Source organism: Anabas testudineus, chromosome 5 (assembly GCF_900324465.2).
Source record: "Anabas testudineus chromosome 5, fAnaTes1.2, whole genome shotgun sequence".
In the NCBI taxonomy this organism is placed as follows: Eukaryota; Metazoa; Chordata; class Actinopteri; order Anabantiformes; family Anabantidae; genus Anabas; species Anabas testudineus.
In genome coordinates, this window is record NC_046614.1 from 11628143 (window position 1) to 11647003 (window position 18861).

Sequence of the window (18861 nt, forward strand, 5' to 3'; positions counted from 1 at the left end):
TAACAGGTATTGATTTAAACCTTCTTTAATGTAGAGAAAACAAAAGCAAATGTTTTGTGTTTTATTATAACACAAAAATAAAGTGATGAGAATACATTGGTTTAAGACCTCTCTTGTCTGCTGCATCTTAAAGAAACTTTAATTCATAAAAACTAACAAGAAACATTATAAAACAGTAATATGCATTTCAGTCATTTAGGTCAATTTATACAAAATATATTGAAATGATATATGAAATAAATATTTATTTGATATAATAAATTGTGTAATGTCTGCTACTTAGTCTTAATGCAGTAGTAAAAAGCAGTAAAATTATTTCAAACACACAAAAATGGCAGTTTAACTAAGAACAAGCTAAATAAATACAAGTACCATCTGTCTTTAAATCAGTCCTATTAATTATAATGCTGCAACCTGAAGGTTTTATGTTCTCACAGACCGATAGATGTAAATTTAAAGGGCATCTATCAGTACAGAGCAAATGTGAGCTTTCCTCAAATTAAACTACTTTTAAAGTGTTCCACGGCACCATGTGAAACATGGAGTCTGCTAATTGTTTTTATGTATTTACATAAAACCGCTCTGGGACATTGTGTCACATGTAGAAAATGGATATGTTGACAGAATGTTTTCGTTCCTCTGCACTTTCAGTTGCAACAAGTTAATGTGTGAACATAAATAACAGCACAGATTATGAATTAATAACAAGTGTGAATGCCAACAACTGATCCATAGATTTAACCATCAAAAACTACATAAAACAAAATTGAAGTGTAAAATCTGTTTATTTGTGTTGCCATCCTTAAGTATCCCATCTGGTCCATATCATTTGCAAATATACAAAAATCAAACATATAATGATTCAGTTGTGACAAAACAAAATGCATGTCTTGTAGTTTATAACTCATAAAAATAATCTTCAAAAGCAAAAATCCTGTGAAATATTGCATAACTAAAATGTAAGCATGTCACAAAGCATATCCTAAATACTGATATGGCATTAGCGTGAATAAGAAATGCATAAAAAACCCATTAGTTAAAAAAGTGAACTATAACTCAAAACTATTATTTCTTCAAATATTAAGTCACCTTCAGTTAAAACCAACTTGCTCCACAGTCCTTGGCAACTCAGGTACTTCAACCTACTCATCTTTGGTGAGTAAATATAGTGCAGTTTCATTCTATACTACAGTATATGTTGATACACAAAGTTGGGTGGATGCAGGAAAGGCTGCCACAGTGACACTGGAGGGAGAAGGCATCGGTGTGAGTTGCAGCATTGACAAAACGCTGAGTAATGATGATGCAACTATGGCATCGGCAAGCAAAGCGTCTATTCAGCTTCGTCTTTCAGCGTGAACCTGGAATAAACGGAGACAGCAATTTAATTAGTGTGTTGATCAAACAATGAAACAGTGGACAGTTAAGTCATTTTCCACCTAAAACATGAACTGAAATGTATCAAATCACTCCTACAGCATAACCCACTTCTCTGCTGTGCTTATATGTTTATAGATAGGCTGCCTTCACTGCTTCTGTGTTGCATAATCGTCCCCAACACTCTACAGCTCCAGAGCAAGGAGTGTATTTGGCTACAGTATCCTTTGGTGTAATGCTGATTATTTGCACTGCACTGAACTTTGTACCATGAAAACTGATTAATTCAAGCTGAGCACATCATCTGTTGCTCTATGAGTGAGGAAACACTTACCATAACAGCAACCTCTCACATGATCAGATGATCAGTGTTGAATGCATTTTATTTTTACCAAGTGAAGATCACAAATATATTTTGGGTGGAATATCACTATAGCTAACTTCAGTGCAGTCTGTAGAAAGTTCAGACAGCTCTGCTCACCATTCAGTGACACCAGAAACCAGGTCAACATCAGCCAACTCGATCTGCACCTAAAGAACAGGAATGACATGTTAACAGCTATATTTTACCTTTGTTACTGTTTATATGTATTAGTACAAACAAGTAAGAGTTAAAGAATGAAATAACTTGTTAACTAGGGATGGTTTTAAAATAGACTGTAGGTTTCTGGTCGAGATTATCCTGGTGTAGAACCTGAGCTGGACACCTGTGAATTTACCCCAGTTCTCTAAATGTGTTTGAGTTGGGGGCTAGTCAGGTGGAACAATCTTTAGAAAGTCCACAGAGCATCTGTGTATTATTTTGTTAGATAGCTTTGTTAAAAATCTGTCCATTATAAAATCTGTCATATATAGAAAGCAATAAAATGTATGCAATATAAGAGGGGCAGGTATTAGACTGACCTGGCCAATGACATCACGGCTCCTGAACGAGGCCGAGTTATTCTTCACAGAAACACTGAGGGATCTGAACCTTGTGTCCTCCGCAGACAGATCATACTCAAATCTTAGAGAAAATGGCAAATATGAGAGAGATATGATAAAGATCTTCCAAAATGTATGCATATTCAAATTAAAAGAATCTTGAACTGGAATATAAAGACAATACATTTACCCATTTCGATAATTACCTCTCATTGTATTCTGGGTTGTGGTCCCTTTTCTTCACTGCCGTCTTCTTCTTGGTGGCTTTGCTTTTGTCTGGCAGCAGCATGAGGGAGACGTAGCTGTCTACGCCATCTTTACTTTGAGGCAACAGACCTCTGTACACAAAAAAAGAAAGAATATCCTCACCGATTGTACAAGCTAAAGCAAAAAGTCTCCACTTCTATTTACATCGTTGACGTGAACACAATCTGACTGAAAGTGATTTGGTACTCTATTTGAAGAAGCTCACCTGCAGGCGTGGACGAGGACTATTAGCTTTTTCTCCTTTGATGCATATGAAAGAGACAACTTCACCTGCCCACTTCCAGAGCAAGCAGAGGCAGCACAGGGCAGAGTGCCTGCACTGATCATGTCCACCATTTTGGAATTGAGAATCTGAAAACAAAACAGAAGTCTTTAATATTTGTGTGTGTACAACATGTATAAGTGCACATGCGCTCCCTTTCTCACCTTGAGTTCAGCTCTCAGCAGGATCTGACTCTCGGCCGAGGCTCCATCCAGATGGAACCACTGGTCCATGACCAGCCGTGGCTCTGCGAGCAGCTCCTTAACAGTAACCACCAGAGATCCCATCGGCTGGTCCCAGCCACTCGATAACTGCAACGGAAGACACAGTATGAAACATTAATGCTGCTAAATGTGAACAAATCTAACCTGTAACCACATCAGCAGAGGTGCATATATTTAAAAGTAAATAAGGGTCTTGCCTTTACTACAAGCATCTGATGTTTAGGGTCACGAACCAGGAAGTGGAAAGACTCATTCCACTGCGGGTTGTTGGTGCGATCACACAGCTTAAGAGAGATAATGGAAAAACATCAGACAGTTATTAAAAGTTTTTATTGCTTACTCATAAACACAAAGTTCAGTGTGTGAGTCTCACTTTGGTTTTGTATGTTGTTTCAGCCAGAACGAGCTCAGCTCCTGCTTTGGGTTCTTTGCCACTTTTCTTCAACTAATAGGGAACAAAGAGTTTTATTACATGATAAACTGTTTTTGTCAACTACTGCACAGTATGTAAATAAAATGCAGGAGGCTTACAGGTAAGGAATGTGCTCTGTCGATGTGTACAAAGAGCAGAGCAGCAGTGGGGATGGCTTTGTTCTGATAAGACTGAAGAGACTGAAGCTGCAAAACCTGGAACATAGAGCACAGTCAGTTAGGCCTGATTGTTATGGTGCAATGTGAATAATGTGCCCTGCCTGTTGGAATTTGACTGAACAGCTTTATCTAGTAGGCAGCGTTCCTGGGTACATTTCAACAATCCATATTTAAAAAAACAAAACAAAAGACTCGATAAGCAGAGTGAGGCCAAAACCAGTGGGTGACGTAGCTGCAAACATGGGTAAAGACCCACCTTGTCAAGCCTGACAGAATCTGACACTGTAGGAACCCACTCCAGTATCAAGTGAACCTGTCCAGTCTTCACATCTTTCAGAGGATACCACTGTGACACAAACAAAGTCAGTTAGATCAGCACGGCAACACCCTTCATATAAGGAAGTGAGTTTAGAGAGATCACATGGCACTGGTTCAGATTCCGAGGTACTGACTAACCTGATCTGTGTACTGGGATCTGATAACCTCATTTAACTTAATGCTGAACCTGCCAACATAAAAACAAGCAATGGTTAACGTCACGTTTTTTATTTCAAGAAAGAAAGATATCATGTGCTGACACTAAGCAGTAGATTAATACAGGTTATTTACAGAAACTCCATGTAAATATTCTATTAATACACATAATACAATGTGACATACGACTTGTTGGTCCTCTATGAACCAAACCACTGTTCTTTTTCTATAATAGTCTTCTTTTTATCTCTGATCATGTATCTAAGTGAGATTCTCCCAATGCAGATCAATGTACACAGGTCTCTAGAGCAGTGATGCAAGTTACTGTTTAACCAACAAGACACACACCTGCCGAGGAAGTCATCAGAATCAATATCCTTATCGAATGCTTCAAACTTGATCTCCTGCACACTGTGCTCACTCAAAACCAGCTGTTAAAAACAAATTAGTTTTTTAAAATAAACAACAAAGATACCAAACATTTTCCTGACAAATATGTAGATATAGTGCAACAGTATTTGATAACTAGTACTTCATACCTCATACATTTCATTCCACGTTGGATTGAGATTCTCTTTGATAACATGACTCTTAAATGTAGCCCCTCCTATGTAGATCTTGACATAGGGGTCACTCTTGCCTTTCACCAGGCCCCCCATCAGGTTGTCCTTGGCAACCAGGTTTTGGGCCTCCAGCAGGTGAATCCTCAGCAACCCCTGCAGGATGAACATTGTAAGTGATGTAGAACACACAGCATCTGTAGCTCTCTTAGGTGCATCTATGATCAGCTGTACCTTTTAGAGGGACAGAGGGACAGTTCCCCATCATACAGAGGGTTATTTAAACAAGTTCAACCAGCCTTGTTTAGACTGACATTGACTTCTACTAACATCATGTCTGAAATATGTAAAAATAAACTTTGACAAGATAATGGAAATATTTCCTAGGGTCGTCATTTTTCTTTTTTTTTATTTAGCCACAGTTCTTTAAATTGAAAAAATGATGCAATGTTTGGCACACATCCTTTTTTATTCATGTTAACTTATACAGTTAGATAAGCAGAAGAAAAGAGACCCAGGAGGGTTTTCTGAACTAATTAACATAAACTAATACTCTCAAATGGAAAAACAAAAACACGTGATGATGGGCAACAGATCCCACAACCCACCTCTTTCCCAAAATCTGGCTCAGGGGTGGTGTGAGGTGGAAGAACTTCAACGGCTTTGGGGATTTCTTTGACCTCTGCTGGCTCAATGGTTTTAGCAGGCAGACCAGTCACAGTGGCATGGGCAAGGTTATCCAAACCAGAACTACCATTATGCAAACAGAAATAGTGCAGGGATTTAAACGTGTTTAGTGACAGCTTTAAAACACAATCTGAATAGATATAGATAATATACAGTGCTGCTTCAGTAGAGTGTTGCTTAAATATTCAAGAGAGTTTGAGGATTTAGAAACCCAAGTTGTCATAAATTATAAAAAGAAGAAACATTTTACATCTCTAAACCACTTGTCTGAAGAAAAAAAGGAGGTAAGATCAGCCTTCAGGTTTAACAGCACATTTTTGCTGACTGCAATCGTACGTTCTTTATTTAGCAAATTCTTTCTCTGTGATGAAGCTGTTTTTCTAGTGAACACTGAGCTTGATGTATTGATCTTCTGTTGGAGTGGTCAGGTTTGGTCTGCCTGGCTGTGCACTCGATGCAACTGATCAAGTTTCTGCAAAGTGTTTTAGAGCGCTGTGCCCTGCCCCCTTAATAACCTGCAGCCATGACCGATGCTGAGAAAGTATCTGATTTCTGATACTTTCTGTAAGCTGATTTACTCTGGACTTTTGAACAAAGTCAACATGATCGATGCCACAAATCAGCTTAAATTTGATTCATGACCTAGAAATAGCTGACCTATGGTGCAGAACCTTAAATATCTTTTCCATTGTACGTGTCATAACTTCTTATGTTTATAAATCCTGAAACATCCTGATTTGTTCATGTATTTAAATGGAAATATCACAGATTTTCGATGTGATCTCTGACATATCCATATGCATTAATCTCTCATGGTATGAATGGATAATTTTATTTTAATGGATAATACTTCATTATTATTTTATTATTGCTATATTATTCTCTTATTGATACATATCTTATTGGGGTTCTCCAAATTTATGGCTCTAACCGAAAGTAATGATGAAGGATTTTTTTTCTGCAATGTAGAACTCACCCCTCTGTTTGTTTTAGTTGTAGTGGTTTAGTTGTGTCTCCTTTAACTGCTTGGGTCTGGCTTTGTGGGATGCTCCTGTACACCTGTTGGTTTTTTCACCAGCTAAACAAAATGACAGCCATGTTATGACATTGAAAATAGACAGATTATCAAAACCACTGACTATTATGTGACAGAACTCACAGCAGCATCAGGGGGCGTTTCAGGTGCAGTGTGAATCACAGGTGGTTCAGGAGGAGTAGCTTTTTCTGTGGAGAGTGCTGCATTTGCTTCTGCTGCTTTAGGTTGTTGAGGCTGGTTGGATGCTGACCTGGAAAAACACACTGCTGTTAACAACACCACAGAGAGGCTCCTGACTGAGACTAACAAGACCTAGTTTTATCTCTATTAGCTTCACTAAGCTACAAATTAAGCTTGTTTACTTTCCAAATGAGTATTTACAGATAATGTTTCCTTATACCATATTTGAATAGCACTGAGTAGCATGATTATGAGGGTTTCCAAATTAGACTAAGGTCTTAGCAGCAGCACTTTTTATGTTTGTTATGTTTATGTTGTTTATTATTAAAATCAGACACCAAACACTCACACGGCTGTGTCATGCGGTGTTGGCAGCTGTGAGCTTTTTTCCTTCTCACTAGCTGCTTTCAATGTCTCAGCTGTGACGGTGTCCACCTTCGAACCAGTTACTGAAGGCTTTGGAACTTCAGTCATCCTTGAGTTGAGGATCTGTAAGCAAAATATTTCCATGTGGATAATCTCTCTATCAGAGACAATGACACTAATTCCCTGTGTATATATATTCTATATTCTCATACCTTCAGTTCAGCCCTCAGTAAGATCTCACTTTCAGGTAAAGCTCCATCGAGATGCATCCACTGGTCCCGCACCAGCTGTGGCTCAGAGAGCAGCTCTCTAACAGGAATTACCAGAGATCCCATTGGCTGGTCCCATGCACTGGACAACTACAGAGATAAGGACACATGAACACATAATGTCAGCGTGTGATTGTTTAGATTTTAAATACTGTTGTACTTTGAGACAAATACTACATTTGTACCTTTATTATGAGCATCTCCTCTCTGGGGTCTCGAACCAAAAAGTAGAACGCCTCATTCCACTGAGGTGATGTGGAGCTTTCACACACCTTCAGACGGAAAAATAAATAATGGTAGATCCTTAACTAGCCTCAAACTTTAAACAAAATGCTTTAATTCAGTTTCAATTGGTATTTTGAACAAATAAAACAGGATATTATTGTGCACTGCTGCAAAACCTTTTTTGATACCGTCACTAGGGGTGCCAGAGTGTTTGAAATGTCCACAGGCTGTAAGCCATTTCTCCCATTACATTTTAAGATCACCCAATTAACATCTAAAGTCACCAATACAAATAATAGTTCAACCAAAATGAATAGAATGAAATTAATTAGGGGTTGCAGTCCTACACTGACATAGTGATAGACTGTGTGTGTGTGTGTGTTTCATGTCTTTATTATCAGTGTCATACCTTGGTTTTGCAGGTTGTTTTACCAAAGACAAGCTCAGCCCCAGCCTTGGGCTCCTTTCCACTCTTCTTTAACTGGACACAGAAAAACACATACCATTATATGAATAGTTTGTATCCTTTACTTAAAACCACAGCACTCCCTCAGGGATCTGGTATAGTTAGGGCTGCCTTTTATTAACTGCAAGACCTACCCCACCCTACCTTCACCTATTCTCTATTCAAAAATGACTTCCCCTAGTTTATAGAAGCTGGTTTTCCATTGTCCTTTGCCAAATTTGTGCAAGTCGCCCTCTTCCTGTTTGTACCTGACTGTTTTTGTGTGCCTAGTTTTTGAGTCTGCTGCTAAGTAATATTGAACTTTTGCCTGCTGTTAAAAGAATCTCCCGACCCTACCTCTTGTTATTCCTGTGTTTACCTGGACTTTATGTAGGCCTGTCTGCATCAACTAAGGTGATCAAATCAACTATATCTTCCTGGTTGGCTGTGGTACATAATAAGACTTCACAAAAGAGACTCACAGGCAATGAGTGTGCTCTGTCCACATAAACAAAGAGCAGGGCTGCAGAGGGAATGGTCTTGTTCTGGTAAGACTGGAGAGACTGCAGCTGCGTGACCTGCAGTGGAAAATCAAATTAAAAATACATTATAGTGACTCAGCACCGATGTGCACTGTGAATCAACTCAAGAGCGGATCTTATTTGGAAGTAAGATAACTAGGCAGTGTAAATAATCATGATCACAAGAATGTATATGATAAAAAGGGAGAAATTGAAAATTATATTAAAGTGCACTAACTTGGTCCAGGCTGTCGTTGTGGGACACTGCTGGAACCCACTCCAGTATCAGGCGAACACGTCCAGACTTCACATCATTGAGAGTGTACCACTGAAATGGAGAGGTGACCTTACTGAGTCGCAGCCTATGATTAAACCAGAGGAGCACATATTTACAGTAAGCCTGAAATACTCACCTGGTCTGTGTACTGGGAATGGATGATGTCAGCCACACTGGTTTGGAATCTGTCCACAATGAAAAAGAAAACACATTTTAAACACCATCAAATGTGAAGTGTGAAATGCAGGTTCATCACTAAAACCATAATATTTATTAACAGTTTTTTAAACAATCTATTTCTTGAACTATGACCAGCTTAGAAACATTAGGTGCAGACTGTCATCTAATATATAGCATATAATATACCATATATATAGCTTTAAGATTATATGGTCAAATCTGTTTAGTTTAGTCCTATGAACACATAAACTACTTAGGTAGCTTCATTAGAAGGCGACTAGTTACTGTTGAACAACTAGAAACCTCAACATTAGCCCTCACCTTCCCAGGAAGTCATCTTTGTCCATGTCTTTGTCGTACACCTCTACCTGTATCTGCTGGCCTGACTGAGGCCTCAGCACCACCTGTGGCAACACACAAATGTTAAGACAGACCAAAAATCCAGTCTTTATTACTGTCATGCTTAAGGAAATCCAATTTGTACAGCCCCATCTACACACCTCATACATCTCATTCCAGACTGGGTTTAAATTCTCCTTGATCACGCTGCTTTTAAATGGGACCTCTCCAACACTGATCTTGGCATAGGGGTCACTCTTGCCCTTCACCATACCGCCCATCATGTTATCTTTGGCAACTAGGCCTTTGGCCTCCATTAGGATGATTCTCAGTAGTCCCTACAGAAAAGAGATCATTAAACTTTATAACTTATTTTTAATTAAAAGTGATGATTTGAAGTCATGTTGCTTGTATCTGTATCTCAACTTACCTCACTGGCAAAGCTCAGATCTGGGGAAGTATGACGAGGTTGTACTATGGCAGGGGCTGGAGGTTCTTCCAACTTATCTTCTGTCACATCAACTGCAGTTTTCTTTACATCAACATCTTTGTTAAAAGCCACTGAAGACACAACTGTCTCCACTGGAGGAGTGTCCACTGAACTTGACCTAAATATAAACAGTAATGCTATTCATACAGTAATAGTTTGTAATGTAAGAGACAAGCAACAATGAAAAAAAAGAAAGGCCTTTTTGAATGATATATCTAACCTTTGGACTGTGCCCGTCTCCTGTTTTTGGACAGCAGGGGAAGGGCCTGACGCTGAAATGACCTTGGCTTTATCAGTGGCCCCAGGACATTTGCTGGGAATCAGCATCTGCAATTGAATTGTATTTCAGTTTGTTAACCAGCAGTCCTGAATGTAAATATCAATATGCACAGTACAAGTAAAATAATAGTAATGTAATATAAGATAAAGAAAAAGACAACGACAGACATACAGAAAATGCTAAAGGCAGAGAGAATAAGAAAGTTAAGAATCTATACTGAATGCCTAGAATACAGAGAAAACTATGTTGACAAACAGAGTTTTCCCACCTTAAGTTCAGCCCTTATAAGAACCTGACTCTCAGGTGAGGCGCCATCCAGATGGAACCACTGGTCCAAGACCAGCTCTGGTTCAGACAACAACTCTCTAATAGGAACCACTAATGAACCAATTGGTAGGGTCCAGCTGTGGGAGAGCTTAAAAAAACACAACACAGGGCATTAGAATAAGTGTATTTATATATCAGACATTACATCACCTGCATTGACCTTTGATTGGGCAGCTTACCTTAATTACAAGAATATCTTCTCTGGGGTCTCGAACTGGGAAACAGAAAGCATCATTCCACTGAGGTGATGTAGTGCGATCACACACCTTCAGAAGAGACATTAGAGTCAGTCAAATGAATGACAGATATTTTGTCATGAGTCTTAGAAACAGTGTTACAGTGGTAACTTAGATCCACTGTTCTCTAGTTATCTAGTTTTATCTATTATCTTACTGTAGTCTTGCGGGAGAGATCTCTAAGGGTGAGCTCTGCTCCTACTTTAGGGTCTTTTCCACTCTTCTTCACCTGCAGAGAGACAGAATAGGTAACAGGAGATCAAAAGCTAGTTGTCAGTGCCACAGATTATCCTTCACAGTAGTACTAAAAGACTCACTGGTAAGCCATCTGCTTGTTCGATAAACACAAACAGCAGGCCTGCTGAGGGAACGGTCTTGTTCTGGTATGACTGTTTGGAATAAAACCTAAGAACCTAAAGACACAAAAAAGAAACAGTGAAAATTGACTCAGGAACCAGGAAGTGTCCATTAATTTGTGGCTAGATATAAAAATACTAACCTGGTCTAATCTGTCTGACACTGTGGCTGTAGGAACCCATTCCAGTACCAGGTGAACTCGACCCGATTTCACATCAGTCAGATTGTACCACTGATAAACACAGATAAACCATTTTAATCTGGAGCTACAGGGTCCGATCCAACAAGAGAAACAACGACATGCAGAGTTACTTGAATAAGTAATAATGTTAAAGAAGATTTCCAGATATTCTAAAATTAAGTCGCTGGTTCCCTAATTCTTACAAGTCTCGCAAAATCTGAAATTGGTGTGTTTGGCTGAGGTATCACACCTGATCAGTATACTGAGAATCAATGATGTCCTTCAAACTGATCTTCAGCCTGCATGACAAGAAGCATAAGTATCAGTATAAATCTAATTAGCACATGTGATAATTACATTATATATATATATATATATATGTAACTACCTGCCCATGAAGTCATCCTTCATGTCCATGTCTTTATCAAACACCTCCACATGCAGGTCCTGGCCTGGCAACTGGGTTAGAATCACCTGAGAGGTAAACAAAGACAGCATTATAAAAATCTCTCTTAACCCAGTTATACAAGACATCTACAAACATATCCAGTCATCAATCTAATACTGTTATTTACCTCATACATCTCATTCCAGGTGGGGTTCAGATTGCCCTTGATAACGTGACTTGTAAATGTTTCTCCTCCAATGTTGATCTTGACATAGGGATCACTCTTGCCTTTTACCACACCTCCCATCAGGTTATCTTTTGGAACAAGATTCTGGCCTGCCAACAAGTGAATTCTAAGCAATCCCTAAAGAAAAAAAACTTTAGCATGTTATGTGCACCAGGCTCAGATCATTGGAAGTAAAAACACACCATCACACTGTCCTCCATTACCTCTGTGCCAAAGCTTGGATGGGGGGAGGTCTGCTGGGGCAGCTGTTTGGAAAGTCCAGATCCCAGATTAGATGACGCATCAGACAGAATATGTTCCTCATCCAACCACAGGAGCTATGTTGCATCAGGAAGAAAAAGAGAGTCAGAAATAAGATGACTAACTTGACCAAAAAATGTAATCTCAGTTGAGACATCAAACTAAATACTTCTTGATGTCATTAATGAGCTACTTTGTGCATGTTTTCTTCAGACATTAACTGGTCTAAAGCAGCACAAGATTAGGGCCTTTTTGCAATTTACCCTGAGAACTGTGCTGATATAGATGCGACTGGCAGATGCAGACTTCTCCAACTGAAACCACTGGTCCAGACAAAGATTGGAATTGGACAGCAGGCGAGACAAAGGGATGGCCAGGCTGCCCAGTGACTGCACACGGTCAGCATCCTTCACCTGGTTAATTTAGCATAAAAGAAATCCAGAATAAGGCTACAACAGGTTTGTCTATTATAATGCCAAACTACAAAAACGTTTTGTACAGGAGCCTATAAGATGTTACCTCGATGTTTATGTTTTGATTGCGAGGATCGTGGATGAAGAAGGTGAAAGCCTCTGACCATTCTGGATTAATGGTTGTGTAACAAGTCTAAATACAAAAATGAACAATAAGACTGATTAGAAAGGTCCAGATGCATTAAATAGAAATACATGAAATAATCTACATTGTAATGGATCTTCTCAGTAAATACACCTTGCTCTCTTTGGTAGTGTTCTGCACAGACAGCTGCACCATGGGATTGGGCTCTTTATTTCCTTTCTTCATCTAAAAGACACATGGTAAAGAAGAACATGCAGTAAGAAAGGGGAACAATAACAGTTTATAACTAAGAGCAGAACAATGACTTATCTCCCACTCTGACGTGACGTGAATAACTGGTTGATGTGAATAACAGTGTTTATAAGGCTACCATAGCAACAACACAAATAGCTAAAGGGAAACAGCACACCACGTGGCATATTTAGGAAGTAAAACTCTGTATCGAAAGAAACCACAAAGTATGATTTTAAATATTATGTCAGTGATGTTACCTTTTCTAAAAGATATCACAGAAGAATATGTATGATTAACAGCCTTGGACAGTGTTGGCCACACTCATGCATAATGCAATGTAGTGAGCAGGGTTACAGGCCAAAGCAACAACTATGTGAAATGTCAGACAGACAACAATTACAGCTCTAGCTCAGTTTAACCACACACAGGAAGCAGCTCTGAGCTAAGCACGAAACGTGGGCACACTGGGTGGCAATGTGCTATCTGACACCCAGGAAGGACTCACAGGAAGAGCCTCAGCCTTGTCCAGATATACAACCAAGATGGCTGAAGAAGGTGGGTTGGCATTCTTGCTGGTCACATTCTCATTGCTCTTCAGGATCTGAGAGAGAACAGCAAACACATTTTTCCTCACTGCAACTATTTGACATGATGATCAGTGATTGACGCGCACAAACACACTATATTATTATTATTACACATTATATTCTGTAATGCACTGGTGGAAATGACTCAAACCTGCTCTAGTCGGTTGGTGCTAGGCTGCAAGGCCAACCACTCCAGTCTGAAATGAACCCGTCCTGAGTCGGTTTCTTTCAAAGTGAACCACTTAAAAAAAAAAAAAAAACAGCCAAAGAATACATTTACAATCCAAAGATTAGACATTTGCATATACAACTGTCTGTTACGACAGAGATGATAAAGGATTTTCACTTACATCATCAACAACTATGGATTTCTTCACAATGCCCAAATCCAGTTTGGTCCTATAGGGAAGAGGAGTGTGAGACAATATTACTTAAAAACTGTACTGATACAAATAAAAGGATCATAGCATAAGCTTGACTGGAACAGTGATATCACGTAGTCAGAAACATGTACTCTAATCCTATTGACATGAAAGATGAGATGAAAGGTGATTCAGGTGTACGAGAGACATGAACTGTGCATAAGTACCTGCCCAGGAAATCATCCTTGTCTGGGTCTTTATCATAGACCTCCACCTCCAACTCTTGACCAGGAACTTCATGGACTATAACCTGACGTACCAGACACACATAAGGACATGAGACTAACTGAATGGACGATCTACAGTGTATGGACGTTACTGAATGAATGACCATTCTCAGCACAGCAGCAGACTAATCTCTGAATCCTGGACTAACACACAACAAGATGAAGTGATATGTGATACCCAATGCAAATATGAAAAACAAGGACTCACACTCCATCATTGTACTTACCTCATACATTTCTCCCCATTTGGGAGAGTCTGTGTTGTCAACGTGTTTGGAGATGAAGGTCTGAGGGCCCACTCTCAATATGGCATAGGGGTCAGACAGGCCAGCCATGACCCCTTTCACATAGTTGTCTTTTGCTGCTAGATTCTGTGCCTCCACCAGGTGGATGCGTACCACACCCTGAGAAATAAAAACAGCTTTTAATGCTCATGTTTACTGAAATATGAAATAAGATGACCATCTACAGGAACATATTCAGGCTTTACCCTGGGCAAAGGACAACGCAGCTGGGCCACATGTAAGCCAGGAACCAGGGGAACAACAAGACGGTTGGGCAAAACCAAGAAGGAGGCAATGGCATCCATTATCATGCTGTCTGACATGACGCTGAGACGAAAGAGACAGTAACATTTCAGTGGAAATACACTCCCCCTGCGGTGCCTGAATTATTTGTTCACTTTACTCTATAAAAAAATATTATGAAGTTGTGTTTATTGAAAAGTTATGGCTTTTACTGCTGTGCACCACAAGTTTATTTCAACATGACTCACTTCAGTCCAGGGACGTCCAACAAATTAGTAAGTCCAGTCCAATTGATGTCCAGTTTCTGGGAAGAGATTAGAATAAAGAATGTGCTGCATTCAGCAAATCGATCAGGATGGATGAGAAATCAATATCACCAAAAGCGTATAAGCTCCCAACTGAGATACATGATAGTCACAGGGACGAAGGTTAAGAGAGCAACAACAAAAGGGCAAACAGAGGTGACTGCAGATCAACCTACCGGCCTCTGAATGAAAAACATAGTGACCGCACCCACTATGGGCACATCTCCAATCAGAGGCTCGAGAATCACTCGCATCATCCCATGGAGCTGAAGACAGAAGAACAGAAATGCTGTCTGTGAAATGATTGTTCATACTAACAAAACTTCTCTGTGCACTTCAGCCTTGAGCTTGTGCGAAATAAACATCTTTAAATGAAGACTTTATATACAGTATAAATGTAACTGCGTTTGATAAGAAGACACACCTGTATTCCTTTCACTCCAGCTTTGCAGAAATATCTTTTCACCTCAACGTTGATCTCCACATTTCCAACATAGCTGAGGAAAGAAGAACAAAAAAAGTTGTTTAAACGTAGTAATTCAAAGGTCATTATTCCAAAGACTATTAAACGAACATTCACCTGATGTACAGATCTAGCAGGACTTGTCCCTTATCATTCTCTGTGTGGGCCTTGATCCCCACAACCTTCATGGCCTGAAACAAACAGAAAAACATTTGTTAGCCCAACATAAACAATGTGCATAATTAGTGTAAATGTTTACAGCAGTTACATATGATAGATAAGGTACGAGTGGCACCACCTTGTCTCCCATGTCCACTTTAGTGAAGCTGAGGGTCTGGAGGTGGGTGCTGGAGGCTCTGATAGATGGAGCGATGGTTTCCACCAGCAGCTTCTCGAGGTATTGGCCGACAAAGGGCCACACCTGCTGCAGCACCTGAGCAGGCCACCAAGCACAAGGTTATAAGTAAACATAACTTACACATACATCCCTGCAGTACACACCCAGAGGCTCCTGCCTTCAGTAGCCATGTACAAAATCATCAAACTAACTTTAAGTACGAGATGGCTTGGCTTGCATGTGCCATAACAGCAAAATGAGAGTCAGATGAGCCCCCTCTAATGTGTCCTTCACGTAGGACTGTTTCACTTTTACAGACTTGTGTTGCTATGTAAACTTGTTTAGTTTTTAATCAGTTCCTCCTGGGAAGGAATCTAAAAGTAGAGGCAGTGTTTTTCTGTGAGCTTGTGTGACTCTGGAATAAGAACCACAGAGTTTGCTACAGTCTGGCATAACTGGAGAGTGAGTCATCAGCCGCCTGTTCCTGTGGAGGACGAAGCCTGAGCAACAGGGGAATCTGCTGATCTACCCTCCAGTATCCAAGCTCAGCCCTCGGCTTTGTCTCTTCTGACACTCAGGTCTCGTGGTCCTGTTGGCGTTCCACTTTGTTTCCTGTATGTCTACGTTAGTGTCCCTCATTTATCTGGGCTACAGGAGCAAAATGGGTGGAGGTAGGGTCACCATAGCTGCAGTTTTATTTGTCTTGGGGGACTGACCAACCCCTCCCCCCTCCTCTTGTGAGTTAGCGAGTAATATAATGGAAATGTTGAGCGAGTTGCTTGGCACTGCCCCTGCTCTCTGCAGCACAGACAGACAGAGGCGCTACACAAATGGTGGTGGGGCCTTTTTGGAAGTGAGAGCAACAGCAGCTGTGCTACCGTCTATCAGTTAGCACCATCTGACCAGGCACACACTTCACACAGTCTCCATCAGCACAACAGCTGGAGTACAGAATGGATAAAGTGTTAGCGCATACATGTTAATAACAAAGGAATAAACAGCACCTTTATGTAAAGACACATGGTGAAAATACTTTACCTTATTCAGCCACTCAACCTTCTCAACGTCTGGAAAGTTGACCTGAAAGAAACAAAGTCAATGAGGGTGCATAGAGGCTGGTAAACACACAACAGGATATGGTTTCTGCCATAGATAATGCTGGTCTGGAAATGTTGTCAGCAGCATTGCTAAAATCATCTCAGCGCTCTTTGCACCAACGTTTAGACTGAGCAAATATTTTAAAAAGAAATAAAATGAAAGCGGCTAAGTGCACCAACTGTCAACTCGAACATCTCTTTGAAGGATATAAATGGTTACAACAGTTTGTCTGCGCATTAGGATCACACGTGATCATACTTTTGCACTTTGTAAGTGCACAAAATGTGCTCTCCATTTATATTTCATAGGGTTCTCTTACAGAAAGTCCCAACACAAATCATTTGTTATGCATATTAGGAGACATAACTGGAGAAGCAACATGAAGTAGTCTCTTTTTGAGTACTTTAAGGGGGAGTGGCGTGTCTGTCAGTGCAAGCAATCAGGGAAATCACTCACTCAAAGTATTCAGGGGAACATTATTTGGGTGTGGCCACATGTTCTGAGTCAAAACATACCCATGTGGGTTTCAGCATTTCCATTCTGGGTACATGTCAGACTGGGTGATGCAAATTTAACACTACTAGACTCAAATTTTTCAACCTTTGTCTGGAGGAGTTATTGCAATGAACTATTTTGCAACACCTTTAAGCAAGTTTGGTCTCAAAAGACAAACACTAACAACTTAAGGAAATAACAGGGTACTAAACAGCATCAGGAACAATGGGGATGGGAATTATGAGAAACTATTTCCTAAACCCTGTTTCTGAAAAAAGGAAAAGTTTTACAACAAAAGACTATAGGTTGTATATGATTCTGAGACTGTGAGCTAAAAATAAAACATAACTGTGGGAAACTTTACCACACCTTGCAACTCCTGCCTGCAGGGACATGATGGGTTTTTATGGTTCACTCATGGATTTACGCGCTGCAACGTTACGTAATGTGAGGTTAATTCAACCCTGGGATAAAGTGGGCTCTTGAGTCACAGCTAATGAAGAGGGTTTGCAGACAGCCTGTCGTTTCTTACCCATGCAGGGAGGTCTCTCTTGATTCTGGAGGCTGTGTGCTCCTGCTGGTCGTCGAGCAGCTGTATGGCTGACTTCAGGCGTGCCTCCTTCGCGTCTCGGGCATGTTTCCAGCCCGTGTAGACCATCATCCCGCACACCAGCAGGCTGGTACTGACCCGATAGTAACCAGCCAGATACACTGGCAGCAAGGCGCCCAGACATTTGCCAAACGTCCAGAGCACGGCCACCGCACTTATCCCCTGCGGCTCGGGGTCTCCGCGCTGCGCCGCACTCAGCGCTTTCTTCTCCGCGTCGCCTGCGCTCGGACTGTCGGCGACCTTGGCTTCACTCGGCGCCGGTTTGTCGTTTTCCATGGCGTTGTTTTCTAAATCAAACTGCTAATCTCTGAAAGGCTGCTCTTTGCTATGAAACGATCCCGTTACTTGTCTTTACACGGCCTCCCTAACGCCTCATGTCTCAACTCACCGACTGGACGAACTCGTTTAGTTCGGTTCGTGTCGCATCTTCGTCGGCGAGCTGGTTTCTTCTCGCTCGGATGTTGCAGCACTTCGTAAACCGACGAGCCCCGTGGCAGCAGATGCAGCAGCTACAAGTTTTGCTCCTCAACCAGCTCAGTTATCTGCATGAAAACCCGCCCACTGGGGGGGAAAAATGCATATTTGAGTGTTTGGCTGCTGCGCCAGGGCAGACGTCCCGTTTGGTGTAATTACCGTAATTACTGCAGCGTTGCGTAATAGTAACCGAGATTTCCTGCGTATAACAAGTTTTATTCAAACACGACTTTAACCATGTTAAAATGTAACTTGACCTGTCTAATGAATTACAGAATAAACTCATTTCAAAGAGAAAATACTGTGGTACAGTCCTGTGCGCACCGCTTCTGCGCAATACTTTGTGCTGCTTGTTTATTTTAAAAGAGCAAACTGTGCACTCTCCTCAATCCCTAAATCCAGTAGGAGCGCACAGGCCCTTGCCAAATGGTTCCCATTCCTTAGAGTAAGCCAACAGCAAATGTTCCACTTGTATAGAGAGCCACATGGATATGAATTAGCATAATATTATAGACTGCGTCGGTTTACACAATGCAACTCCACCCAAACAACTCAAGCAACAGGATTAACATCA

General features: G+C 40.6%; 1 protein-coding gene across 1 annotated transcript; it reads right to left on the reverse strand.

Annotated features, from left to right (window-relative positions):
* Positions 1–766: 766 nt before the first annotated feature.
* esyt1b (extended synaptotagmin-like protein 1b) lies at positions 767–18371 on the reverse strand. The gene is made up of 52 exons (XM_026347002.1): positions 17736–18371; positions 16649–16690; positions 15572–15706; positions 15391–15464; positions 15235–15307; positions 14987–15076; positions 14754–14809; positions 14469–14589; positions 14206–14382; positions 13919–14001; positions 13680–13728; positions 13481–13570; positions 13248–13343; positions 12662–12733; positions 12470–12556; positions 12214–12363; positions 11914–12027; positions 11651–11827; positions 11464–11549; positions 11326–11374; positions 11037–11126; positions 10855–10950; positions 10695–10766; positions 10481–10567; positions 10243–10389; positions 9915–10021; positions 9635–9812; positions 9366–9542; positions 9187–9269; positions 8822–8870; positions 8647–8736; positions 8370–8465; positions 7852–7923; positions 7403–7489; positions 7161–7307; positions 6932–7071; positions 6526–6652; positions 6343–6425; positions 5288–5429; positions 4659–4835; positions 4468–4550; positions 4102–4150; positions 3902–3991; positions 3586–3681; positions 3428–3499; positions 3252–3338; positions 2995–3141; positions 2774–2919; positions 2508–2639; positions 2281–2383; positions 1859–1908; positions 767–1361 (listed from the first exon to the last, which is right to left on the reverse strand). The coding sequence occupies exons 1-52, from the start codon at positions 18087–18089 to the stop codon at positions 1334–1336; spliced, it is 5505 nt and encodes a 1834-aa protein (XP_026202787.1). The 5' UTR covers positions 18090–18371; the 3' UTR covers positions 767–1333.
* Between the last annotated feature and the right edge of the window lie 490 nt (positions 18372–18861).